The sequence below is a fragment of the Bos taurus genome, chromosome 8 (genome assembly GCF_002263795.3).
Source record: "Bos taurus isolate L1 Dominette 01449 registration number 42190680 breed Hereford chromosome 8, ARS-UCD2.0, whole genome shotgun sequence".
In the NCBI taxonomy this organism is placed as follows: domain Eukaryota; kingdom Metazoa; phylum Chordata; class Mammalia; order Artiodactyla; family Bovidae; genus Bos; species Bos taurus.
The window spans coordinates 88737412-88763128 of NC_037335.1; the positions used below are offsets into that span (position 1 = coordinate 88737412).

General features: G+C 52.3%; 2 protein-coding genes across 18 annotated transcripts in view; one reads left to right on the forward strand and one right to left on the reverse strand.

Moving 5' to 3' along the window:
- SEMA4D (semaphorin 4D) overlaps positions 1 to 16261 on the forward strand; it is a 126504-nt gene extending 110243 nt beyond the window's left edge. For 8 of the 12 annotated variants that reach the window (XM_059889298.1, XM_059889300.1, XM_005210464.5 and 5 more), the window contains one exon: positions 528 to 2845. In XM_059889298.1, coding sequence (XP_059745281.1) covers positions 528 to 1456 — 929 coding nt within the window. In that variant the 3' untranslated portion in view covers positions 1457 to 2845. 12 annotated transcript variants of the gene reach the window in all.
- A 1281-nt stretch (positions 16262 to 17542) lies between these two features.
- Positions 17543 to 25717, reverse strand: part of SECISBP2 (SECIS binding protein 2) — a 34406-nt gene continuing 26231 nt past the window's right edge. For 5 of the 6 annotated variants that reach the window (XM_005210470.5, XM_005210469.5, XM_005210467.5 and 2 more), the window contains 6 exons: positions 25288 to 25435; positions 24195 to 24318; positions 23371 to 23591; positions 19615 to 19769; positions 19098 to 19290; positions 17543 to 18429 (listed from right to left, as the gene is read on the reverse strand). In XM_005210470.5, the coding sequence (XP_005210527.1) occupies positions 18326 to 18429; positions 19098 to 19290; positions 19615 to 19769; positions 23371 to 23591; positions 24195 to 24318; positions 25288 to 25435 (945 nt within the window). In that variant the 3' untranslated portion in view covers positions 17543 to 18325. Of the gene's footprint in view, positions 18430 to 19097; positions 19291 to 19614; positions 22424 to 23370; positions 23592 to 24194; positions 24319 to 25287; positions 25436 to 25717 lie in introns of those variants that run through there. The other variant, XM_010808197.4, reaches the window with a different exon arrangement.

Here is a 25717-nt window from a genome sequence, read left to right on the forward strand (position 1 = left end):
AGGAGCCTGGGGGTCACAAAGAGTCGGGCGCAACTGAGCAACTGAGCATACATGCATACACACTTCTTGTGAGCCGGAGGGAGGTGCTCAGGAGAGATTAGTTCGCGTTCCCATCCCACCCCTGCCAGGAGATCAGGCATGTTCCAGCTGAAGGCAGGTGTGCCCTGGGCTCCCATCCCTAACCTGACAGATGTCATCAGTTAAGACAGGTTTAGGAGGAGGGGGCAAGGCCCACCGAGCTGCTAGCAGAAGTTTGATACCTTTGACTTGGCGCCGCCACCAGAAGGCACAGCTGGCTGCTGTGCAGCCTGCCTGGCCTGGGAGTTCTCCCCGTCCCCCAGGGCTGCCACTGGGAGCTCATCTTTGCTTTTTGGTCATGCATGTCTTTATCTCCTTAGCTGTTCTGGAAGATTCCATGTTGCTCCACTGGGTGAAATTCTTGTGTCCTCTTGTACGTGTTGACCTATTTTTGAGAGAAGTATTGAGCAGGGTTGTTGATGCTGTGCACATTTATTTTAATGTTCCAGATAAAATTAAAGAAAGTTACCTGCAGCATTTTTTCAAGCATGGCGGCACAGCAGAACTCAAATGTTCCCAAAAGTCCAACCTGGCCCGGGTGGTATGGAAGTTCCAGAACGGCGTGCTCAAGGCCGAAAGCCCCAAGTACAGCTTGGTAGGCAGAAAGAACCTGCTCATCTTCAACCTGTCGGAAGGAGACAGCGGGGTGTATCAGTGCCTGTCGGAGGAGAAGGTCAAGAACAAGACGATCTTGCAGGTGGTGGCCAAGCATGTTCTGGAGGTCAAGACGGTCCAGCGAACCACAGTGGCCTCTACCTCTCCAGCCACACGGACAGAAGGCAGTCGGATCACCCCCAGAGTGTCAGTGGGGCCCACCCCAGTCTCCTTTCCTCAGACCCCAGCCGTGCAGGTCACCACGCTGGGTGCTGTTCCCCCACCATCCAGCCCCGTGGCACCCACTAGTACGTCCTGCGAACCAAAGATCGTCATCAACACGGTCCCGCAAGTCCACTCGGAGAAGACATTGTATCTAAAGTCCAGTGACAACCGCCTCCTCATGTTTCTCTTCCTCTTCTTCTTCGCCCTCTTCCTCTGCCTCGTCTCCTACAACTGCTATAAGGGCTACCTGCCCGGACAGTGCTTGAAATTCCGCTCGGCCATGCTCCTCGGGAAGAAGAAGCCCACGTCGGACTTCTCAGACTTTGAGCAGAGTGTGAAGGAGACGCTGGTGGAGCAGGGCAGCTTCTCCCAGCAGAATGGGGGACAGCCCAAGCCAGCCCTGGACACCGGCTACGAGACAGAGCAGGACACGATGGCCAGCCGGCTGCCCACTGACCGGGAGGACTCGCAGAAGATCGACGAGCTCCCGGTCAGGGACCGGCCGTTCGACGTCAAGTGCGAGCTGAAGTTCGCCGACTCGGATGCGGACGGGGACTGAGGCTCCGGCCGCCCGCAGGGTCTCTGTGTTGCCAGTTCAGTGCTCCATCCAGTGCTGCGTAGGTAGCCGTCGTCAGCAAACCTCAGCCTTCTGTGTCTTTTTTCTTGGGTCGCACTTGTGACTTGGTTTCTCTTTGTCCTTTTGGAAAACAGCAAGCATCGAGTCTGGCCTCCCTGGTCGGTGGCGCGTTTGGAGTCGCACCCGCAGGCTCACCCACGGCCGCTCTGCGGCGGAAAGATGGCCAGACTGCCACTGGTCTGAGAAGAAGGGCCATGAACGTCCCCTCCTCGTAGCAGCCACTGAAAGATAATTTAATTCCAGATTGGAAATGACGTTTTAGTTTATCAGATTGGTAACTTATCACCTGTTGTCCAGGTTGGCACGGACCTTTCCTTCCACGTCATTACTTTTTAGGATTTTGCTTTAATTATGTTGGCGTGTTGGGTCATTTTATTTTTTTAATTACTAAAGCAGATGTTTTAATATTTGGAAGATGTACATCTTCTGAATTTTGTTGTATATTAGGATAAAGGTATGGCTTACGTTGCTTAAGATTCTCAGGGATAAACTTACTTTTGCTAAATGCATTCTTTTCCGCTTTTAGAAATGTAGACAAAAATCATCTCTTGATCACACTTCTTTTTTTAATTATTCTTAAAATTTTGTTCCTTGAGGGAAGCATCATTTTCAGAGATTTTTCTTTCTGTACCTTTTTACTCTTGTCTTAACTCTTTCGAGGAGAAGGCTATGGAGGACCATTCCACGACACTGGGTAGAGTTTGGAGGGAGGGACGGGCCCCAGACTGCTATGGATGGAGCTGGGCTAGCCCAGAGCTGAGAGGACAAGCGTGTTACAATCTAATGCCCATGGCCACTGGTGAAAACCTCTTGTTCAGGCAGAATGTTCTCCAGGATGTCTTGGTCATCTGAACATCTCCTTTTCCATTTTGCTTCCATCTCATGCTCTCTGCCTGCCCAGACTCTCTGGCCTAATTGAGCTGTCTACAACTGGAAAAGAGCTGGGTGGCCAGGGGGCAGCCAGGCCAGTGACCACAGCCCCCCAGCCCCCACATGCTGCTGCCGCAGACCTGCCAAGCCTGGCGCCATCTGTCAAGGTGCAAGTGGGCCGCACGGTCCTATCATCACCGACATCACACTCCACCTCCTGCTTTCCAGACGCCCACAAGAGGAGGCTTTCTTTCCGTGGCAAAGAGCAATAAACTCTGAGCGTGTGTGCCTGTGTGGCCGATGTCATCTTCCAGCATGATAGGATTTGACCGTTCTGGTGTAAACATTTGTGTTTTATAAGATTTACTTTGTTTTTATTTTTCTACTTTGAATTGTATACATTTGGAAAGTAACCGAATAAACAGAAGCTTATATCCTTGATGCGGGGACGTGGTTCTCTGCGGCTCCTCTGCTGCCTCCCCACGTGGCCTGGGCCCCTTTTCTCTCCTGTGCTTCATTCTCCTTCCCTGGCATGCGGTGCACTCCTGATGACTTCTCCTCAGAGCCCTCTCTCTTTTCTGTCCTCTGTCTCGCAGCCTCATCTCCTCTGCCCTTCCCTCCTCCGGGGTCCTCTTCCCTGTCCTGTCTGGGCCCCGACTCATCTTCCTCTCCCCGAAGCCCCTGGCCGGCCTCGGGCCCAGGGCCTGACCGCCGCCTGCAGGTCACCTTGCTGCCGCCCTTCCTCAGCGACCAGGCCCAGCACGTGCATGCCCTGGGGACCTTCCATCTCTTCTGCCAGGCCACAGGTGAGCAGGGCACCTGTCCAGGTGGGGGTGGGGGGGACTTCCTCCAGGAGCACTGCCTTCCTTACTGCACCCCTCCGGTAATCTCCAGCGACACTTAACCGTGACCCCGGAGATGTTCCTGTGGACCGTAGGGTTCAACCAGTGTTTTCCATGAACGGCCAAACTCTAGGGCTTCACAAGCCATGGTTTCTGTCACAACTACTCAGCTCTTCTTTTGTAACCTGAAAGCTGCCGATGGGTGGGCATGGCCACACACCCAAATTTATTTACAAACTCGAGCTGAAGCTTGCCAGTTACTGGTATATAAGGTTACTTCTGTGTTGGCTAACAATTTGGGTTTCATAGACGTGGCATCTGGAGATTTAAAAACTGAACTCTAGAGCCTCCAGATCGGAAACTGTTTGAACAATTTGCTTCGAGATGTTTAAACGCAGAACAGGTGTCAAGTCTAGTGTGCTCTGAGCTACAGGCGGTGTTGGCTCGGTGCTGGACAACACCAAGACGGGGTGTCAGCCACGCCTCCGGGCCGAGTGTGTCCCCTGGGGGCTCTGGGCAGTGCTTGGTGGTCAGGTCTCCCCGCTGCCATCTTCTGACTCATTAGTAGCTACAGAGAAAACACACAGCGTACTCCAGGCCTGCTCAAGAATAAACTCAGGAGGAAAAGCAAACCTCATTTTTTTTTTCACTGTTTGGAGAATTTAAGCAAGCTGTGGGAAGTGTTAAGCTGCTGCCCACTTCCCTGTGGGTTGGCTCACGAGCCTTCAAGTGACTGTGTCCACTGTGACCCTGCACGTGTAGCCGCTGGGGGCTCCACGCAGGCCCTAGGCAGTGGACAGGGATGTTGTCCACGAAGGAGATGCTTGCAAACAGACCTGAGAGGGATGGGTCCGTATGGCCCCCAGGTCACCTGAGTGCTGCTCTCAGCCCTGACTCCTCAGGCAGGCGTTGGGGAACTGCTTCAGCCCTCCCTGGCCCAGGCCGCAGTGGCAGCATCCTCCACAGCCACGCTGGGGAACCTCCTTGGCGGTGGGTGCTGGTGTCTCCAGGCTCCATGCTGACAGACGCAGGCCTCAGGATCCCCGCAGATGGCCTGTGAGGGCCCACCCCTCCGTGGACCAGTTACGATCGGTCTCTGCTCAGGGACCTCCCCTTCCCGAGGGCGACCCGCTGGTGAGGGGCGGAGTGGACGAGAGTGCCTCTCCTCTGTCTGAGGCTGTGCTTGGGCCCTGTTCCCAGGCTTTTCCTGCTGCAGGTGGCTGGGTTGGGTACCCCCCATGATACATCCAGATCTAGGCGGGTGTTGCCCTTTTCTCCTAAATCTAGCCCACAAGCCCATGCTGGTTCCTGGTACAGCGCGGGTGTTCAAGTGCACAGTGTTTAAAAAGGCAGCAGCCCTGGACAGCTCCTGCCCCAAGTGGTGGCAGGCACCGGAGCTCAAGCAGCCAGTGCAGGCTGTGGCTCTGCACAGGTGTCAGCTCCTGCCTCCACCTGCGGGCACCGCCCTGTCCAGGCTGCTCCCACCTGGCCTTGGCCTGGGTGTCACTGTGGAGCTGGGCTTTCCAAACCATCCCACGGTGGCTGGAGCGCTGGTCCAGCTAAGGCCAGGTCAGCTTCTCACAGTGGGCACAGCCTTACAGCTGAGTGACTGTGAGGGGCTTCTCGGCTCACTGTCTTCTCTGCATCTCCAGATTATGCTGGTGGAATGTGTGTGTGCTTGGGCGTCTGTATGTTGACATGTGTATGTGTACATAGGTCCATGTATGTGCTTTCTGTACTGACATATCTCTGTGCACACGTGTGCCTGTATGTCTGTGTGTTCTTGCATGAACATGTATGCAGACACCTGTGTATGCGTATGTGTTTCTGTTTGGTGCAGAGCACTCTGCACAACTGTGCCTTGTGGCTGTGCTTCTATTCAAAGGCCTTGAGGCTTGAGTGTGGGGAAGATGAATTCTGGGTTTGGGGGTGGTTCTCCTACCTGCTGGCTGTCTTCTGTTTGAAAGTTGGGAGTTAGGAAAATACTGATAAATGGAGAAAAGAGGTTCTGAGCTGGAGAAATCCCGAAGGCATGTAGTCGTGTTCTGCTTATCTGAAAAAATCCATGCTCTTGTGGCAAAATTAGAACAGATAAGCAAAGAGATCTTCCACTGTGTGCATGTGAGCACATTTCATTTCATTTTGCCTGTAAATACAGATTAAGATACAGGACATCTCGGAGGTGTGGCAAGTTCAGATTCAGACCCATTGCAATACAGCAACTATTGTAATAAAGTGAGTTGCATGAATTTTTTCCTTTTCCAGTGCATTTAAAAGTTACATTTACACTATACTATAGTCTATTAAGAATGGAGTAAGCATTATGTACCTTAATTTAAAAATGCTAATGGTCATCTGAGCCTTCAGCAAGCTGAGGCACTTACATCAAAGATCATCAGTCGTATTCACCATACAATTATTATATTAATGATAATGAAAAAGTTTATAAAGTGAAGTGAGAATTACCAAAGTGTGATACACAGACAGGAAGTGAGCAAATGCTGTTGGAAAAAATGGCACCAATCAACTTGCTCAATGCAGGGTTGCCACACACCTTTGATTTGTAAAAAACAGTCTCTGCAAAGTGCGATATAGCAAAGCACAGTCAAACGAGGCAAGCTTGTGCAGATCACAGTGATTGGTGATGTGTCTGTATGCATGTCTGTGCAAATCATGTGCTTGCACATGCACATATATACACACAGAAAGTTTTGCTGACGTTTAGTCACTCAGTTGTGTCCAACTCTGCCTCCCCGTGGACTGTAGCCCACCAGGCTTCTCTGTCCATGGGATTCTCGTGGACTCTGGAGAGCTTCCCAGGTGAATCAGCGGTAAAGAATCTGCCTGCCAATGAAGGAGACAATGGGTTTGATCCCTGGGTCAGGAAGATCCTCTGGAGGAGGGCATGGCAACCCACTCCAGTATTCTTGCCTGGAGAATCCCCATAGACAGAGGAGACTGGCAGGTTACAGCCTATAGGGTCCCAAAGAGTCCCAAAGACATGACTGAGTGACTGAGCACACACACACATGCGGACTCTGAGCCACGCAGGGGAATCCGGAGTGAGCGTCCTTGGTGTATACTCAGAGCTTCTGGGTGCTCAGAGACCAGAACAGCACCACTATGAGGGCACCTGGCCGCCCAGTAGCTTGCAGGACTCGGCGTGAGTATGGGAGGTGAGCTGGCCCCAGAGTCAGAGTTGAGCACAGGGAGGGGGATGCCTGGAGCTGCACAGAACATGGCCTGTTGACTTGGGGTGATCTTACACCCCTCTCCAGCTGGGGGCTCTCAGGCCCTTCACCTCTAGGATGGGTCGGCTTCCCTCAAGAAGGGGCCATTGCTCAGAGGAGTTCTGGTTTTGTCCCACAGTGGAGTATACTGGAGAACAAATGGCAACCCACTCCAGTATTCTTGCTGGGAAAACCCCATGGACAGAGAAGCTTGGCGGGTTACAGTCCATGGGGTTGCAAAGAGTTGGACACGACTGAGCAACTAAAACATACCCACAGTCAACCGTGCCTAGCGGTTTCTTTGGACAGGGTGGGGTCAGGGTGGAGCCAACAGTCCCACAAACCTGAAGTGGGGGCTGGGACCCGAGACTGCCAGTGGCCCCAGCCCACAGTGGCTATGAGGGATGGGCCCAGCACCCCAAATTTCTGGGTAGCAGGCCCTTGGGAGACAGGGCAGGTGGGTTTGGCTTGCTGCCCCAGGTCCCCACTGACATCATGTGTTGGCCCTGCTGACCAGTTTTAACTGTTCCTTTCCCTCTCTCTTTAATCTCTTCTGCATTCAGAATGAGTTGGATAGTTTTTTTAAAAAGAATAAATGGAACGTAAGTATTTTAACATTTTTAATACTTGACACGGTTACATCCCCATTTAGAGAACATTTAATGGTGCTTCATGCTATACTTACTGTAAAGGTGCATGTGGGAGTGATTTTCATGTTGTTTGTGTCCCAACGACTGTGGGTCTAAGGAGAATTTGGCTCCTGAGAGGTCCTGGCCTGTATGGTTCAGGGGGACGAATTGTCCCCAGCTCAGGCCACCTGGGGTCTTTGTCTCAGCATCAGTCAGGAGAACCTATCCGAGGTTCCTGTGACGCACGTTTGGGGCCCCTGTCCTGGGGACTCAGTGCGTGTCACCACTGGGCAGGGCAAGGAGATGAGAACCGACCTCACTGTGTGTTCTGAGAAGTCTTTGCATTTTGATCAGTCATGGCTCATGAGTATTACCTTAAGAGTTAGACTGCACGAAGTTGCCCACCAGCAGGGGAATGACTAAATGAAGCATGGTCTCACCAAGTGCCTTCAGTTAAAGGGAGGCAGGCACCCAGCAGATGTCGCAGACACGGGTGTGTGTACCTGTACGTGTGGATCTGCATATATGTATAAGTATGCATATCTGAAAATAAAAGTATAGAGTTATCTGTGGGTAGGGTACAAAATGTTCTGTATACAAAAACGTATATTGTACCAAATTATGGTTTCCCGGCTGGCTCAGTGGTTAAGAAGCCGCCTGCCAATGCAGGAGATACAAGAGACGCAGGCTTGATCCCTGGGTCAGGAAGATCTCCTGGAGAAGGACATGGCAACCCGCTCCAGTATTCTTGGCCTGGAGAATCCCATGGACAGAATAGCCTGGCGGGCTACAGTCCATGGGGTCACAAAGTGTCAGACACGACTGAGCACACATACAATGGTGACAGAACAAAACACCAACAATCCCACACAGAAAACAAGTGAACAGACCCCACGGTCCCCATGGGACCAGTACCGCAGGGAGCTGCCGTGTGAATCGCTGCTGAACACCTTTCAGAACTCCCTCCAGAGCCTGTGGCTCGTGTCTTTCTTCCACATAGCACTCTGTTTTATTGTAGAAGCAATATTAGCTTGTTGTAGTGAACTTGAAACTTCAGGGAAGTATAAACAGCAGAATCAAATCACATCTTTGAGGATCCTGAACGTGGTGGGTCAAAGGTGAATAGGCCCTGGGAGGGTCACACGGGGACCTGACTCACTAGGAGTCCATCAAAGGTCTCATTTTCTCTCTCCCCTTGTAAAAAGCCCAGCATGTGACAGAGAAACGTCTCAGCCAGCCGCATGCACCAGCCGCCAGCATGCACATACGCCGCCAGCATGCACACACGCCCCCACTCACACGCACACCCAGATGCCTGTTGTTTTCGGGCAGGTTTTTTAATCCTTCAGCTCTGTCGTTGGGTTTTCCTGCTCTGTGAACTCCAGCCACAGATAGATGTAGTCCTGGTACTCCTGACCATCCTGTGTGAAATGTTTTATTATGTCCTTCCCAGGTTGGTGGGCACCTCAGATGGAATTGAGCTCTTGAAAGCTGATTCTCAGGCAGGACTGTGATCAGGCAGGGCTGCTCTGGTCTAGGCCAGACTCTGACCTGCCTGCCCAGGGTGGTACAGTCGACATGGAATAGCAGGCATTTGTCAGGTAGCTAGGTCCCTGGGCAAGGAGGCCAGAAAGGCCCCCTGGTCCACATGGTTGGGGTGCTCGGCTGGCACAGGCAGTGGGGGGGAATGGCCTCAGCACAGCCCCCTGCTCCGTTACTGGGAGTAGCAGGAACAGAGGCCATGGGTTTCCCCCAGAGCCCTCAGAGAGCAGGGCCTGCCTCCCTCTCCTACCCGGCTCTGAGCCTCTCAGGTGCCTGGGGTAGGCAGCAGCTGCTGCTGTCTAACACCTGGCCTGTCCTGTGCTCTGTCGCAACTCAGCTAACCACAGGGTCTGCACACACCCCAGGAAGGAGCCTGGGTGCTGACTGGGTGTTTCAGTCGGAACTTGTCCTGCCTTTGGCCTACATTAGAGTGGAAGCCGGTGTCTTATCAAATGCTGGGGAGATGCCCTGGCTTGTTCTTTAGTAGGAATGGGAGGTGGGCCTGACTCAGCACAGCCCTTGGGGCCCAGGGTGAAGCTTGAAAGCCTGGGCTCACCCAGCCGCACGTTATACAGGAGAACGGGGGGCCCCATCCAGGAGGCGCCGTGCTGAGTAAGGCTGATTCCAGCCTTGGGGCCAGAGCCCAGTTTTGCCCCAGGCCCTCCACACAGTGGTCTCCAAGGCCCACACCCCTCGGCCTCTCTGTAATGAGCATGGGATCTGGGGGTGGTGGTGCATGGAACCCTAGCATGCTTCAGGAAGGGGGCTTCGGCCTGGGCCCTTCTCCACCTCCAGTCCGTTTTCCTCCAAGTCCTTATTCTGTAAGACAGGCTGTCAGCCCTTCTCAGCACCCTGGTGCTCCTAGGAGCTCCTGGTGACAGTCCCACCCCTGGTCGTAGGCCCAGCCAGGCCCCAAGGGGCAGGCAGCTCTGACCTCCCGATGCCCCAGGGAGAGGGAGCAGGCTTGCAGGGGCAGAGCTTTAAGCCAAAGGTGGGGGCAGCAGGGCCAGGTGGGCACATGAGTTTCCCAGGCCCAGACCGTCTGTGCAGAACAGACACCCTCTCCAGAGCACAGCCGCCAGGCATGTCACAGGGGTGCACAGCCCAGCAAGAAAGGAAAAAGAGGTCCACTCCGATGGCCCTGTGTGCGTGTCCTGGGGACACCACCATGCAAGGGCGCCCGAGCAAGATCAAGGAGCAGGGAGCTACAGGGCACGAGGTGGTGAAGTGTTTGTACCCCTTTGCTCCCTGGGGACCACAGTGGGGAACCACCTCCAGGGAAAGGACAGAGACTTAGGAGAAAGCTGTCCTGTCACTTTGGGACCAGCTGGGACAAGGCCCCTAATCTGGGAAGCCCCCACCCCCTGCCTCCCATATCAAGAGTAGTTCCCATGACCCCTGGTGGGGGTCCCAGGGGTGAAGATGGTCTGTGTATCCCCAGGTCCTGCGGATGTTCACTTCCTCTGGGAGAAGAATGGGCGCGAGCTGGAGGTGTGTGTGCCCACGCAGACCCACGCACTGCCCGATGGCCGGGCCCTTGTGCTCAGCTGGCTGCGAGATGCGCTCCGGGAGAGCGCCGAGTACCGCTGCTCTGCGCTCTCCCGGGCCGGGAACAAGACCTCCAAGGCGCGCGTCACCGTGACCAGGCTCGGTGAGTGGGCTTCGCCGTTTGCCCTTGTCCCTTTAGCAGCAAGCAAGCTTGCATGAGGACACTTCAGTCTGGGGATTACCTATCGGCTTTCACGAAGACAGAAAGTTACTTTTTCACTGTCTTATCTCCCAACGGCATGCCTGTGTGTGCCTACCTGCATGCAATCACACCTGTGCCCATGAGCAGACATGCACGCATGCTGGCTGCCAATCTCGTCCTCCCAATATTAGACTCTGTTACATTATAAGGATGGCCAACTCTGTATGGCCAGATAACAACTGTTATGACTTCCCCTTCTGTACTTCTGTTTCCCACATAACCAACCACTGTGCTGATCCCTGTTTGCTTGGTTTATTGTTGTTTATCTTGTTCAGTTGCTAAGTTGGATCTGACTCTTTATGACCCCATGGACTGCAGCATGCTAGGCTCCCTGCTCCTTCAGTATTTCTGAAGTTTGCTCAGATTCATGTCCAGTGAGTCAGTGATCTAAAACATCTCACCCTCTGCTGCCCCTTTCTCCTTTTGCCTTCAATCTTTTCCAGCATCAGGGTCTTTCCCAATGATTCAGCTCCTCTCATCAGGTGGCCAAAGTATTGGAGCTTTAACCTCAGCATCAGTCCTTCCAATGAGTATTCAGGACTGATTTCCTTTAGGATTGACTGGTTTCATCTCCTTGCTGTCCAAAGACTCTCACGAGTCTTCTCCAGCACCACAGTTCAAAAGCATCAATTCTTTGCTCAGTTTTATGGTCCAACTCTCACATCCATATATGACTACTGGAAAAACCATAGCTTTAACTATACAGACCTTTGTCAGCAAGGGATGGTTCTGCTTTATAATATGCCATCTAGATTTGTCATAACTTTTCTTCCAAGGAGCGTCTTTTAATTTCATGGCTGCAGTCATCATCCATTGGTTTTGGAGCCCCAAGAAAATAAAACCTGTCGCTGCTTCTGCTTTTTCCCCATCTGTTTGCCAGAAATGATGGGACCAGATGCCATGATCTTAAGTTTTTTAAATATTGAGTTTTAAGCCAGCTTTTTCACTCTCCTCTTTCACCTTCAAGAAGCTCTTTAGTTCCTCTTCTTTCTGCCCTTAGGATGGTATCATCTGCATATCTGAGGTAATTGATATTTCTCCTGGCAATCTTGATTCCAGCTTGTGATTCAGGCAGCCCAGCATTTCGTGTGATGAACTCTGCAATGTGAAGTTGCTCAGCTGTGCCCGACTCTTTGTGACCCCATGGACTGTAGCCCCCCAGGCTCCTCTGTTCATGGGATTTTCCAGGCAAGAATTTCCTGACCCAGGGATCAAACTCGGGTCTCCTGCATTGCAGGCAGACTGTTTTACTGTCTGAGCCACCAGGGAATCCCAAATGAAAGTGAAAGTCGCTCAATCCTGTCCAACTCTGCGACCCCATGGACTATAGTCCATGGAGTTCTTCAGGCCAGAATAGGGGAATGGGTAGCTTTTCCCCTTCTCCAGCAGATCTTCCCAACTTAGGAATCAAACCGGGGTCTCCTGCATTGCAGGCAGATTATTTACCAACTGAGCTATCAGGGTATTCTGCAAAGAAGTTAAATAAGCAAGGTGACAATACAGCCTTGACATACTCCTTTCCTGGTTTTGAACCAGTCCATTTTTCTTGGTTGTTGTTTTGCTTGGTTCATACTTGTCATTACTGCCACCCAGACTCTGCAGTGAAATCCCTGATTAGCACAGACACACTGGGTCCCCCTGCTGTCAGCTCCCCAGACCCTCTGCACCAGGAGCCATGTGCCTTTAGCCCTTCCTGCTGAGGCTGGAGAGTCCCTTCCCCTGGTATTGGGTCTCATGACTTGTTTCTGGTGTTCCTTTGACTTTCTCCGTTTTTCTCTTAAGTGTTTCTTCTGGCACACCCAGAGTGTCTGGGGGAAGACAGCATTTTGAGAGCCTATGTCTTTTCTCCATCTTCACACTAGAGTCCAGCGGGGTGGACAATTCTGATGTGAAAATCATTCCCTAGTGTGTGATGCTGGCTCTGTCTTCTGCTCCTGAGGGTCTCCCTGTGACCCCATGTGTCCATCATCTTGCTGAGCACTGTCTCAATCAGTGCCTGGCTAGACCCCTTACACATGGTAGCCTCTGCCCTTCAACTGTCTTAAGTACTCAGCACTTAGCTTCCTCATTTCCTGTCTCCATGAAACTGCTCTCCTACATCCTGGGCTACTTGGCCTGGCCTCTGTCCATCTTCTCTATCCTGTCACCTCTACTTGTTAGCTTTCCTCAACTTTCTCTTTCTCACCTGCTGAATTTTTGTCCCACTGTCACACTTAACACCACTCAGAGGTTTTCATTCTGTTGTCATGACTGCATTCTCTTCTTGTCTCATGGATGTAGTATCTTCTCCCCTTTCTAAGGTTATTGCGAGGATTTTCCAGTTCTTTTCCCTCTCAGCTGTCCCTTTTTTGATGGTTCTGTTTCCCTCTGAAGTCTTGGGACCCTTGATAATCATCTACCCAAGATGTGGCCTTTGGATGGGCAGCATCTGTCTACCTGGGACCTCCTTAGAAATGCAGAGCCCCTCCCAAGTCCCAGGGGCATCTCAAGTTCTCCAGGCAGTTCCTACGTGCCCTAGGGAGTCGGTCTGCCTTGCACCCCTCCACTGTCACATGGAGGGGCTCCAGCTAAGCCCACATGGCTCAGGTTGGGTTATCAGTGAGGACACCGGTTGGCAAGAGGCTGGGGCCTCATCATTTAGTCCATAAGCCCAGCATCTGATTTGCCTTCAGTGCAGGTACTGCCCAGGCCCCCAGGCCCGAGTTCTCCAAGACCACCAGTCTTCAGGAGCAGACGGAGGGCAGCATCCTGGCTGTGCAAAGTGGTTAGGGCCTGGGGGCTGTGCAGGAGTGCACAGCCTGTAAGCTGCCTGCAAGCCTGCCCTCTCTCAGCCCCCAAGGTCCCGACCGCCTCCCCACTGCCGCTGGCCTTGGACCCTGCACGCTTGTCAGCGTTCTACCAAGGCTGTTTCCACTGGCCCCTCTGTTTCTCAACTCCCAGCTTTTCAGCTTCCTCTCCTGTTCTTCATCCATTTTCAAGATGGAGTTTATATGTAAATGTGCGTATTTTAAAAGGTCCTTTGTCCTTTGAGTGGGAATTACCAGGGAAAAGGAAATGACAGTTACTCTCTCCCACCTAGAACTTCCATTCCTTTAATTTCTGTAAAATGCCCTTGGCTGTTGCTGTCAAGATAAAATGAATAATCTTGTGAGGGGTTGAGACGGTTACACAGCATCACTGGCTCAATGGACATGAATTTGAGAAAACTCTGGGAGATAGTGGAGGACCAAGAAGCCTGGCGTGAAAGTCATGAAGTTGTGACGTCGGCCATGACTTAGCAACTGAGAACAAGCGCCTTACCAATTGTGACCTTGTATCCATAAGTCCAGTGATCACACACACGCAAGGAGGTGTGGACTGAGTGCCAGGTAATGTAACAGGATGCCAGCCCTAGTGACCAAGCTGGTTTCCGAATGTTGGCAACCAATCCCCCTCGAGGGAGGGGGCAGCAGCCCCAGCCTGCCAGGATGAGTGCAGTGCCCTATGAGGTGTGGGGAGTTAGGCCCTCTCCTGGCGGCACCAAAGGTGCCAGTGAGGTGGGGGACAAGGCCAGTGTGGCCTTGGGGAGCAGCTGCCATGAGAGCTGGTGGGCCTGGGAACAGCAGGCAGGGAACATGACTGGGGAAGCCCCCACAGCCAGGAAGTGAAGGAAAGCCCAAGGAGTAAACAAGACTTCCCTGGTGGCTTAGATAGTAAAGCGTCTGCCTACAATGTGGGAGACCCGGGTTCAATCCCTGGGTCAGGAAGATCTCCTGGAGAAGAAAATGGCAACCCACTCCAGTGTTCTTGCCTGGAAAACCCCATAGACGGTGGAACCTGGTAGGCTGCAGTCCATGGGGTCGCAGAGTCGGACATGACTGAGCAGCTTCACTTTCACAAGCCCACTCGGCTCAGCCCAGCAGAGAGGTGTCACTCAGCTAGCAGCACGGCCTCTGTGGCTGGAGGGGGGCCCCCACCCCGGGGGCCATGAAGCCCTGGAAGCTGAGATCTGGAGCACCCCCTCTATCTTGCAGAGGCGACCCAGCAGGAGAGGTGGACCAGAGAGCTCGCCAGCTGGAGGGCCGTGGTTGGGGAGCACGACCGCATGATGCAGAGCTGGAGGAAGGCGTGGGTACGTGGCTGGGCATGAGGCAGGGCAGGGGTCTGGGATGACAGCTGTCCCTCTTGGGGGCCTATCCTGCCAGAGGGCCCCATGTGCTTCCTCCTGGCCCACAAAGCAGTTGTGCTTTCTGAAACCCACACCCCTTCTACCTGTCCCCTTCCAGCCTGGGGGTAGGGAGAGGCGGCTCTTACAGGAAACCAAAGTTAGGTGGGGCCAGCTGCTTCCAGCAAGAAGCCTCCCACGGTCACCCTGACCCCTAGCCCAGAGCTTAGTAGGCCCAGGCTTCCCTCCTGCAGGTCCCTGGACCCCCCAGGAAGCACATGGGAAGCAGGTTCCAGGCTTTTCTGTTATACCAAGAACTGAAGTCCATGGTGTTCTTTCAGGAAAGCTGTAACCAAGACGCATTCTAGCCACAGGAAGCCGTGCTGACCAGGCTGACCGTGCTGCCACCCGACACACAGCCCCGGAGGCCTCAGGGCAGTGAGCTCCCTGTCTGCGGGACACAGCTCTTCGGGTTGCACAGCCGAGAACACGGAGCCCTGAGGGGGCCTGCGGCAGTAGCCAGAACGTGTTTTAATTAGGTACTTAGATGGGACAGAATGGCCTGTCTGGCAGGAGCAGGAAACCGGGGTTAACAGGCTACAGACAGGAACTCTGGTTAAGACAGCAGTGTGCGTGATGGGTCCTTTTCCAGAAGCACTGTTGTTACACTCCACAGGTCTGAGTTACTTTCATGTCATGCAATGGGTTGTCCTTCACACAGCCGAGTGTTAGCTCAGCTCTCGTGACTGCTGGTTTTACTGCTCTGGAGCCCCCTTCACACTCAGCTGCTCATCTCTAGGAGACAAGGCAGGAAGGACAAGGCTCCAGATGACCAGAATTTGCCTTAAACCTTGAGTGCTGAGGTCCACACTCAGGCGCTAACTTGGATGGGAGACTTTGTGTTATTACTCACTCATGTCAGAGCCTGCTTCCTAAAGCTCCAAGTGGGCACCCGTCCACTCGCAGCCACGGCCCAGGTGTTGAGCCTGTCTGATGGAAAAGCCAGCAGGTCTGCGTCTCCTGGTCCCGGTCACCCTGCTCACAGCAGTACGGGTCTAATTAGGCTACTCTGTCCACGTGGTATGGGGTCCCCAAGTTACTCACACTGCACCTGGAGACTGCCGTGTGTAAATGTGGCGGCCGAGGCTGCTCAGTCTGGAACCTTATAGGCACTGTTTGCAGAATGACTGCTTTTAGTGGAATGCTCACCTATCACAAAACTAAAATCTCTGTTAAATTAAGTGGTACTTCTCATGACCCTAGCAAATGGACATCTCCTCAGCCTCATGACCACAGCCTGTTTCCAGACCCCTTGTTCTGAAGCTGGGTGCCTTTGTTCAAGAGCAGCACATGTTTCCAGCCAGTCACCTCCAGGATCCGTCGTGAACAAGGCTTCTGAGGACGGCTGGTTTGGGGGTCAGAGTCATCCTAGTTGCCACCGAGCTGCCAGTCCGCCTTGTCAGCAGAGGCTGAGCTGGATCACAGATCACCCACGATGCACTGTGACAAGACTTTTGGCACAACATCCATCCGCTCTCGCTGTGGGTCTCACGTGGGGTGGTTGCTCTGCTCTATGGGCAGGGCCTTCTCCTTGGTGCTAGGATCAGAACAGACGCTTGCAGTTATTGTAGTATCAGCATGCAGGGTTCTGGTGGGAAAGGTAGTTATGAGTTCTGATTCTCTGAACCGTGGGGAAAAAAATAAAAGAGTTCCACTGAAATGTTTGCTCCATGAAGAGTGTCTGTACTCGGGAAGCCTGCCTGCTTCCCGTGGTGCCATCAGCATACAGTAGGTCACTGTGTCACCTGCAGCAGTGGCCTCTGCCAAGAAAGTGACACCATGCCCTGGCTGCCAGGGGAACCCAGCGTTAAGTCACACGAGAAGCAAACCCTCTCAGCAGCTTAATGTGATGTTAAAAACCACCTACTTTGTTCAGCTAATCTGACCACCACAGACCCAAAGGCCTCAGGGATCTAGACAGACAACCTGCATCTCTAGCAGAGACTTTTTAATGTGGGGTTTTGTTTTTTTTTTTATGTATCAGTTTTATAGTTCTAGACTGCTGAATACAGCTGACAAGTTAACTTTCTGCCTGTAAGTTCATTATGGAACCTTTACTCTCAAATAATCTATTTTCAAACCTACCACAGATGACGGAGACAGTGGGGCGGGGACCCTCCCTGCTGCTGTTCCTTCTGGTGGCCCTGAGGGAGAAACCTGTGACCGGATGGAGGGCTTGCTGGAGCAGATCACATGTTCCTCATTGAAACAGCTCAGAAAGTGTATGGGAGCTAGGTACTCACTGGGAACAACAGATGAAAAGACAGACTGGTACTTTACACAGACAACCTCCACCTCGCCGCCAGCCCTGGCCACAGCAGGCTCTTTCCAACTCACTGTGCTGTGCTCCAATCACTCGGTCATGTCCAACTCTTTTTGACCCCATGGCCTGTGGGCCACCAGGCTCCTCTGTCCATGGGATTTTTCACACAAGATTAGTAGAGTAGGGTGCCATTTCCTCCTCTTGGAGAACTTACCAACCCAGGGATTGAGTCCGTGTCTCCTCCATCTCTTGCATTACAAGTACATTCTTTACCACTACGGTAAAGAATGCGGGACGCCCTTCCAACTCATTACTTCACACTATTTTGCTTCCCACAGGCCACTCACTCACAACAGTACATCTGCCATGACTGAATTCAACTAACAGCACTTGCAAAGCCCACAAGATACCTTGCTTGTGTGACAAATGCAAAGCAGTGAAAGTCTGATCCTGCCATTTCTCACGTGACCAGTTCGCCAGCAGGCTGGACCAAGGTGGGTCCAGCAACAGGATCTCTAAGGGCTGGAGACTTCACAGTCACCACCTTCGAGATCCAAGAGATAGGAGCGCAGCAAACCTCTTCCTGCTCGGTCCCCCTCAGTTTAAAGAAGAATGCCCCCCAAATACAGATCAGGATGTAGGAAGCGCTGATTAGACCAAGGTGACCAGAGTCTCCAGTGAAATTAAATAATCACTCTTTATTCAAAATAAATAAGCCCTCTTACTTACAGGATAATATGAAAGTAAACTTCTATCCTTCGGCCTCTAAGAAACCACATTCGCCATATGTTCATTTACAAAAGAAAGAAAATATTTGTAAATTATCAAAACTGAGATTTAGGAACTTCAAAATCATTTCTTTGAAAAATAAACAATAAAAGGAATATTCATGTCAAAAGGTCACAGGTTAGAGAACTGATTTTCCTTCTGAGGCTCATTTTAGCAGACCCTCCAAGTATCCCCAAATCTTCTGGCTAAAAAGCCATATCCTGAGAAAAGTATTCCCCGTACCCCACCCGCACGGCTTCTGCATGGCTGTGCGGGTCACCGGGACTGGGAACACGGGGTGGAACTACCCCGCCTTCCGAGCCACATCACCTCAGCCCGCCGCTGCTTTCCACAAACCAACTTGGCTCAGCGGTCCTGCAATGGAGAGAGGTTCCACAGCAGCAGAGTACTCTGAGTACCACCTTGTCCAGCATTTTCCAGACTCATACTGTGCTCAGAGAGCTGAGGCTGCATCCCAAGGCTTTGTGAGAGGGTCTCCGCCAGCTTACCGAGTGCCCCTCCACAGGACTCGCAGCTCTTGGACAGTTACAAACACTGCTGGTTACTTCCCCAGTTGAACAGCCATATACAACACAAGTAAGTCAACGAAAAACTGAAGAAGAAAAAGGCCCCAAAGTCTTTCAACCCCCCACCCCCACCTCAAATACACAAACACACAGGAATGAACTCTTGTTATAAATTCAAGTTCATCATCTGAGAGGTTGAAGCCTCCAGCGATTCCTCCAGCTCCAGGCCACACCGACTGTACGCTTCCACATGGTTTCTCCAGACTTGAACTGGAAACAAGAAAGCACACCACTAACACACAGGCAGGGTCAGCCAGCGAAAGTGTTAGTCGTTCAGCTGTGTCCAACTCTTTTTGACCCCATGGACTGTAGCCCCCCAGGCTCCTGTGTCCATGGGGATTCTCCAGGCAAGAGTACTGGAGTGGGTTGCCATTTCCTTCTCCAGGGGATCTTCCCGACCCAGGGATCAAACCCAGGTCTCCTGCACTGCAGGGGGACTGTTTAGCGTCTGAGCCACCATAGTCAGGGAAGTCTCTTGGAAAGCAAGCAGCACACAGCCTGCCCAGCAAACTGGCTCCCTAAGTGGGGCCTGGAAAGGACTCAAGCAAAAATCCCCAACTGCAACCTCCCCCTCGCGAACAGGATCAAGCAGGTTGGTGCATGCGGGCCTTGACAACCACCCGCCAGGGATCCAGGTGTCTGCACAGCTGCCCTCTGGGTGCCATGTGACCCAAGGAAGCTCTGTCTGAGATACCCACTGACCAGCCCTCCCCTGCCACATCTGAGACCATCTCTTAAACAAGGGCTGGGGCTTAACAAGGCATTCTGCAGCTAGTTTTGCCACAGTAGCCATGCTGCTCTCCTGGGCACCCTGTTCAATCAGCATCAATGAAGACCTAGAGGACGATGGGCCCCAACTCCATTCCCCCAGCACTCACTGTAGTGTGGCTCCTCTTTTTCAGTGGGGGCCAAGGGGCTGTCCTCCACAGGGCAGCCGGGGCCCTGACTGGGCGGGCCGACAGGGGCGCAGGGCCCGAGCTCACCCGGCAGCTCCTGGCGCGCGTTCTCCAGCATAGTCCTATAGGCCTGCCGGGCTGCCATCGTCAGCTCCACCATCTTGTGGAACTGGTCCTTGAGCAGAAACCAGAGTACAAGTGAGGTCACCTGCAAACTGGCAAAGGCACCCTCAACAGGGAAAGGGGGGTGGATGCCCGCCTATGTACCAGGGGTGTTGCCCTCAGGCCTTCCTGAGGCTCCTCTGTGACACCAGTGAGCCCAGAGCGAAACTGGAATCACACTTCTGGGTTTTTAAGGAAACCAGGCCACCGAGGTTACCGCTTTCAAGACTGGGGCCCCTGGAGCTCAGGGCTACTCTGCCAGTTAAGTGCAGACAACCACCGTCCCCCCTGACTCCCTCCCAGGGCAAGACAGGCCAGCACCCCCTCCCCGCCTCACCTGGGCCCCATCGTAGCTGAAGATGCCCACCACACTGACGGGGACAGCCTTGTTCAGGCTGCGCCCCAGAGCTTTGCGGTTGAGAGCAAACACAAAGGGGATGTTCTGGTCACAGGCGTAGTCAATGATGGTGTGCAGGGTGTCGTCTAGCCCACCTGCTCGGAAGACAAGGGAAATGACAAGGGAGGCATCCCAGGAGCGCACTGGCAACACTGGCTGCCAGAGCTTTTCCCGATGGAGGCTGATACTCCCGGCTACTTCCTCACTCAAGCCAGTGCCCCAGGCCAGGTTTCACCAGGAAAGCCAGTCGCTGTGGTGGAAGCACACTGTTACTCTTGGCCACATGGAAGAAATCAACTGTTCGAGACACTTCTAAAGCAATAAATCAGTATAAAATACGTCCACATCAAGCCAGCAGCTGGCGCTGTGTGAAACGGGACAAGAAAGCCTTAGCCATGTTTGCTGAATACCGTGTGCCAGTCTGGGTCTAATGGCCTTGGGTGGATTGGCTCCTATATCCTCACAAAACCCTAAGAGGGGAGGTGGTACCCACTTAAAAAGATGGAAACCCGGAGCCCAGGGAGGTCCCTGAGTGATCCTACCCGGCCTCCCAGTGAGATGCAGCCTGGCAGGAGGAGGGTGGGGAGGGGAGGGGTGGCACTACAGGCAGAGAGGGTGAAGAAGCTGTGTGTGAGTGATGCTCATACAGAGTCGGAAACCAGCAACACCGACAAGCTGTTACCAACAAGAGAATCACATCTGGGCACCTGTGCGTAAGTAACACAGAAACCACCCATATACGTGCAAACATCAGCCAGCTAGAACGCTGAATTCCGGGAGAGGTCATTCCACGTACAAGTGCAACCAGAGGCTACAACAGGTGAGGATAAATGTAGCAAGAAGTGTGAGTGATTTACAAAGCAGCCTCAACATGCCAGTCAAACACAAAAGAAAATCTAAGCCAATGGCATCTGATGGAACGAACCAATATGATCATATGTCAATGCTATGTTAACCTCAAACTTTTTATACTGTAACTTACTCTAAGTGGGACTTTTTTTGAGAAATACAAAAAACACAAAATGAGAATGGCCTTTTGAAAAAGGAAATTAATGTCAGGCCAGCATTTCCAGATATTAAGGCTTGCTACAGAACTGTAAGAATATAAATTATGGGATACAGGGTGACAGAATGAAGGCCCAGAAATCACCCGAATGTGTGGCACTTAAGCAGGCTGGCAAGAGTCCCCTGAAGCACAGAAGGTGCAAAGAGACAACCTCTGCAAAAATCCATCTCAGACTGAAATGCATTCTACCTAAATAAATAAAAATGAAAACATAGAAGAACAAGGAAAAAAACTGAATTAAAAAAAAAAATTAATAACCCTGGAGTAAGAAGGTTGAAGAATAACATAAAACCTAGATGCAATAAAAACAAGAATAAAAAATATCAACATATACACACCCAATCTCTGAATGGCCAAAGAGGCTTAAAGAAAAACAGGCACTTGACAAACTGGAAAAACATTTACAATTCTTAACCAAAGTGGCTTTATTATTAAAAAAAAAAAAAAGTATATGTGAACATAGAAGACTGACATCCTGAAAGACAAATGGGCAAATAATCAACAATTCACAGAAAATGCCAAGCCCTTAAACAAGTGGAAAGATGCTCAGCCTTGCCTCACAAGAAAATGCTAACAGAATCACCGGAAGACCGGGGGAGGCTGAGAGGAAGCGGCATGCCCGCCTGTGGGGGCTGCAGTGTGCCCTAGAGGCAGTGTGGCCCCACCCCGGGTCCTCTGCAAACTGACCACTTCCTGAGGGAACACACAACATCTACAGGAGAAAGAAAAAATCTCCTAAGATCTCTTATCACCTGGTACCTAATTACATATGATTACCTAATTTTCTTTCAAAAGAACAACTTCTCAAATGCACACCCATCCTTGGATATGCAGATGGTATCACTCTAATGGCAGAAAGCAAAAAGGAACTAAAGAGCCTCTTGATGAGGGTGAGTAAAACAGCTGGCTTAAAACTCAACATTCAGAAAACTAAGATCATGGCATCCGGGCCCATCACTTCATGGTAAATAAATGAATGGGATGGACGACAGTGCAGGAGACCCAGCACCCGAGCAACACAGTTCTAGGGGGAGCCGAGAGAGGACCAACAGGAGGGAGATTCAGAGCACAAACCCTGCAGCATGTCCCAGGACTGAGCACTGCCTGTAAGCCGTCCCACCTCTCAGAACCCTGGGCACAGGCAAGTTCCCACAAGCTTCTAGAGAGCAGGGAGAAAAGAAACAAAGGTCAGAAATTGGAAAGACTGGATTTCAAGCACCATCTTCTAGATGTCCCATTTTTTCTCATGCCACTGACGGGGGGATGCACACGCCCCAAGACAAGGGAGTATGTGAGAGCCAACAAACACCACAGCCCACCGGAAGACACATCCCCAGGATGACAGCTGCATGGGAGGCACAGAGCTAGAACGGCCCCAGAGGAGGAGCTGCAGAATGCCTGAAGCACCCACTACTTTGAGGTGGGGGGGGGGGGGGGAGGCAACTGGCTGAGAGCTTGAGGGGTGATTCGTGTGAAGCCCAGCGTCTGCCATGGGATTGTGGTCGGGACACCGCCAGCATACAACCAAAGGGACGAACCTGAGAGCCCTTTCCAACGGCAGGGACGGGATCTGCCTCCAGCTAGGATGGGGATGAGTCCATGGGGCTGGCCATGAGCAGGTACAGCTGCTGCCCAAGGGCCCCTGGATGCTGCAGACAAGTCAGGAAACCTCAAGTGTTCAGACTGGGAACAGCAACGGGAAAGATTCAGCACTGGGATCTGGACTGGTTCCCTGAAAGCACTGTTCCAGCCAAGTGGAACTCTACCCCATGGGAGAGAGCAATGGGACCAGAGGAGGAGTCTGAATGTTGAGACTAAGATGGAGGACCAGCGTCTGAGTGACGGCATCCTGCTCCTAACAGCCCCTCTACTGCGCATCCCAAGGAGGACACAAAGTGGGTCAGCTGAGGGCCAGGGAGATGTCAGACATCCGTCTGTCGGTCACCTCACCCAGCACATCACGTGCTGAAAAAGAGAACCAACCTTCCAGCATCAGTAAGGTGGCCAAGGGCTTGGACAAACCCACACTTTCAATAAGTGAACAGACGAGTTAGTCACACACTGAGGAAAAGCCCAATGCAGAGACTGCCTAGCTGCCAGTCACGAAATCCCTGCGATATGAGGGACCACGCCCTCAAGCTCTGAGGAAAGGAGCACGGCACCTGGCCCGCTGCACGAGGTGACACACCCTCTCTGGTCTGCATGGGCCAGCCTGAGCCATGTTGTGAAGACCACAGGGGCCCAGCTGCTCAGAGTGATCACTTGGTGAGCCAACGAACTTTGGAAACAATTATGTAAAACAGCCAGCCAGTGGGGATTTGTTGTATGATTCAGGGAGCTCAACCTGGTGCTCTGTGACAACCTAGACTGGTGGGATGGTTTGGGGTGGGAGGTGGAAGGAGGTTCAAGATGGGGGGACATAGGTATACCTATGGCTGATTCATGCTGATGTGTGACACAAAACTGTAAAGCAATTATCCTCCAATTAAAAATAAATTTAAAAAAACTCAACTAAAAGAAAATGAAGCAAACTGCACTTCCAAGGTCCCCAACCCAAGTGGCTGATGGTGTGGCGGCCAGAGGGCATGTACTGCAGGAGCCACACACCAGGGACCAAACGGTACCCTTACCTTTCGACTGTATCTTCTCACAGTTTGGAGAGATGATGATGCATTTCAACTTTCTGAGCTTCAGGTGTTTGAGGACTTCCCTCAGCCCCAGCACAAGTCGGCGTTTGGCCTTAGCCTTGACTGGATCTTTCTGGTACATACGATCTTGAAAACGAACCAGCTCTTTCAGCAGGTCCGTAACACAGGCGTCAACTTCTTTACTGAGCATTTGGCTGCAGTAACTGAAAGGAACATTAGACACAGTCACCTTTCCTCTGGCTGTGACAGTCTGGCATGCTGCTCCCGGGGTGTGGGCAGTTCAGCTCCTCTCAAGAAATCATGCTTTGGTTCCTGACTGACAGAATTTTAGAAAAGATATGGATGGAGGCATCCTCCCCACCCCCAACCACAAGGGACAAAGACTTCTGGGCCCCACATCCTCCGGGCAGCCACTCCCAGGCACCTCTCCTCGTGAAGACAAACATCTGCAGTCTACCCTGAAGAAAAGTGGGAGGGAAAGAGGTGGAGCACCCTAAGAAATTACACACAGAAAGGGACCTCAGATCATGAGCTGTCACCTTACTACCCGTTACCAATCACAAAAGTGGATTCAAGGGCACCTCTGGGATCACGAAATGAGGACAGAGACCTCTCGTGAGCAGATTAGGTAGCCCTGGCATGTGTTAAGACCAGGTCCTAGCCACCTTCCACCAGGACACAACACCATGGCCCAGCCTGGCCGCTTTACTGTGCTGAGCATGGCGGGCAAAGAACTCGAGGCCCAAGATCAGAGTGAGCACAGCACCCCAGGTCCCACAGTGAGCCCAATGCCCCAGCTCACTCACTCCCTGAACCGCCGGCTGTGGATCTTGGGGCAGGCCTCTGTCTCTTTCTGGGGCTCAGCTCCCGGCTGCTCCTCTGACTTGCTCTCCACCACAGGAACACAGGACACAGACTCTTTCGTTTCCCCTGGAGTTTCAGAGAAGAAGTTACAGCAGGGCCCCCGCAGGGCTCGGTGCACAGACTGAGGGGCCTGGGGCAGGAAATGCGACAGCGCCTCCACAAAAGCGTCGCCAGAGCACCCAGACTCAGCGGCTGGCCTCTCCGCCACCCATGGGTGCAGCTCATAAAACCCTGGGCAGCCTGTGTGGCAGGGGCCTCTAGGCTGGATGGCAATGGACTTAAGCTGGAGATGCACCAGAGGGAAATGCCAGCAGGAGGTGTGCTCGCACTTCTTACATACACCCCAAGCTGCCACAGCATCTCTGCTTCTAACGGAGCCCATGCGGCAACTCCCACAACACCCACGTGCCACCTGGCATGTTTGTACACCTGAATGCTATGCCGCACTGACAATCAGGAACTACTTTTATAGGCCACAGACATACTGCCGGGCAGAACAACACATAAGATTGCACTGGAATGAAGCCTGAAAGCTCATGTGTGAACTGCAGACAGGGGTGAGGCCTTGGACCAGAATCATGGGGACTTGGGGGCCATTCTGCTTCTGAACTGGGTATGATCTGTGTACTGCTCTGAGAGGATAATTCAATAAGGAGCTTACTTAACCCATTTTTTGGAACGACACCATGTCTCACACACTTGTGGGCAAGCAGCTTTGCAGTTAATGGTGTTAATTCTCATGGCCATTTCAAACTGCAAGGACTATCGACTATCACACATATCAGGCTCAGGGGCTTCACCCCTTTATCTGTCACAGCCCCAAAAAGCAGAGGCACCAGAAGCTCCACTTGTTCACAGAGAGGTCCTCTTACTGTCAAGTTAGGACACTGAAAAACATCTGCATTCCCAAGGCCCAAGGCCCACTTGCTTTTACCACACAGGGACTGGGGCTGGGCAAAGGCCAGACAATTGGCTGTGTACATGGTTACTCTTGCTGAGGGATTCTTTAAGAAGCAAACCAATGGAACTCAATACCTAACATGTCAGGTGGCCTGAGGACCTGGTCGTCACCGCCACTCTCTTCATCTTGCACATCCTGCACATCGTCACTGGGAAAAGCTGGGCTCAGAGCATTTTCTTGGAGACGCTGCTGCTTTCTCTCTTGCCGTTCTTTCAAAATAATCTTTAAAGTTAAATAAACGACTGAAACACCTAAACACTCACATCTGAAAATAAGCTCTTCTGTGAAATAAGCCATCCACATTCAGCTGGCTGACACTGTACCTGTTTGTGCCCTTACTCCCCCCGCCGCCTGCCCCCTCCCTGTGGGCAGCCCAATCCTCTCACCCATGGCCCAGCAACAGCAGGCTCCCCTGGGGAAACAGAGCAGTGCACATGAGACCTGGGCTCTGATGCAACGGTGCAGCTCAATCTGACCCCAGGCAAGACACACCTTCCTCCATCT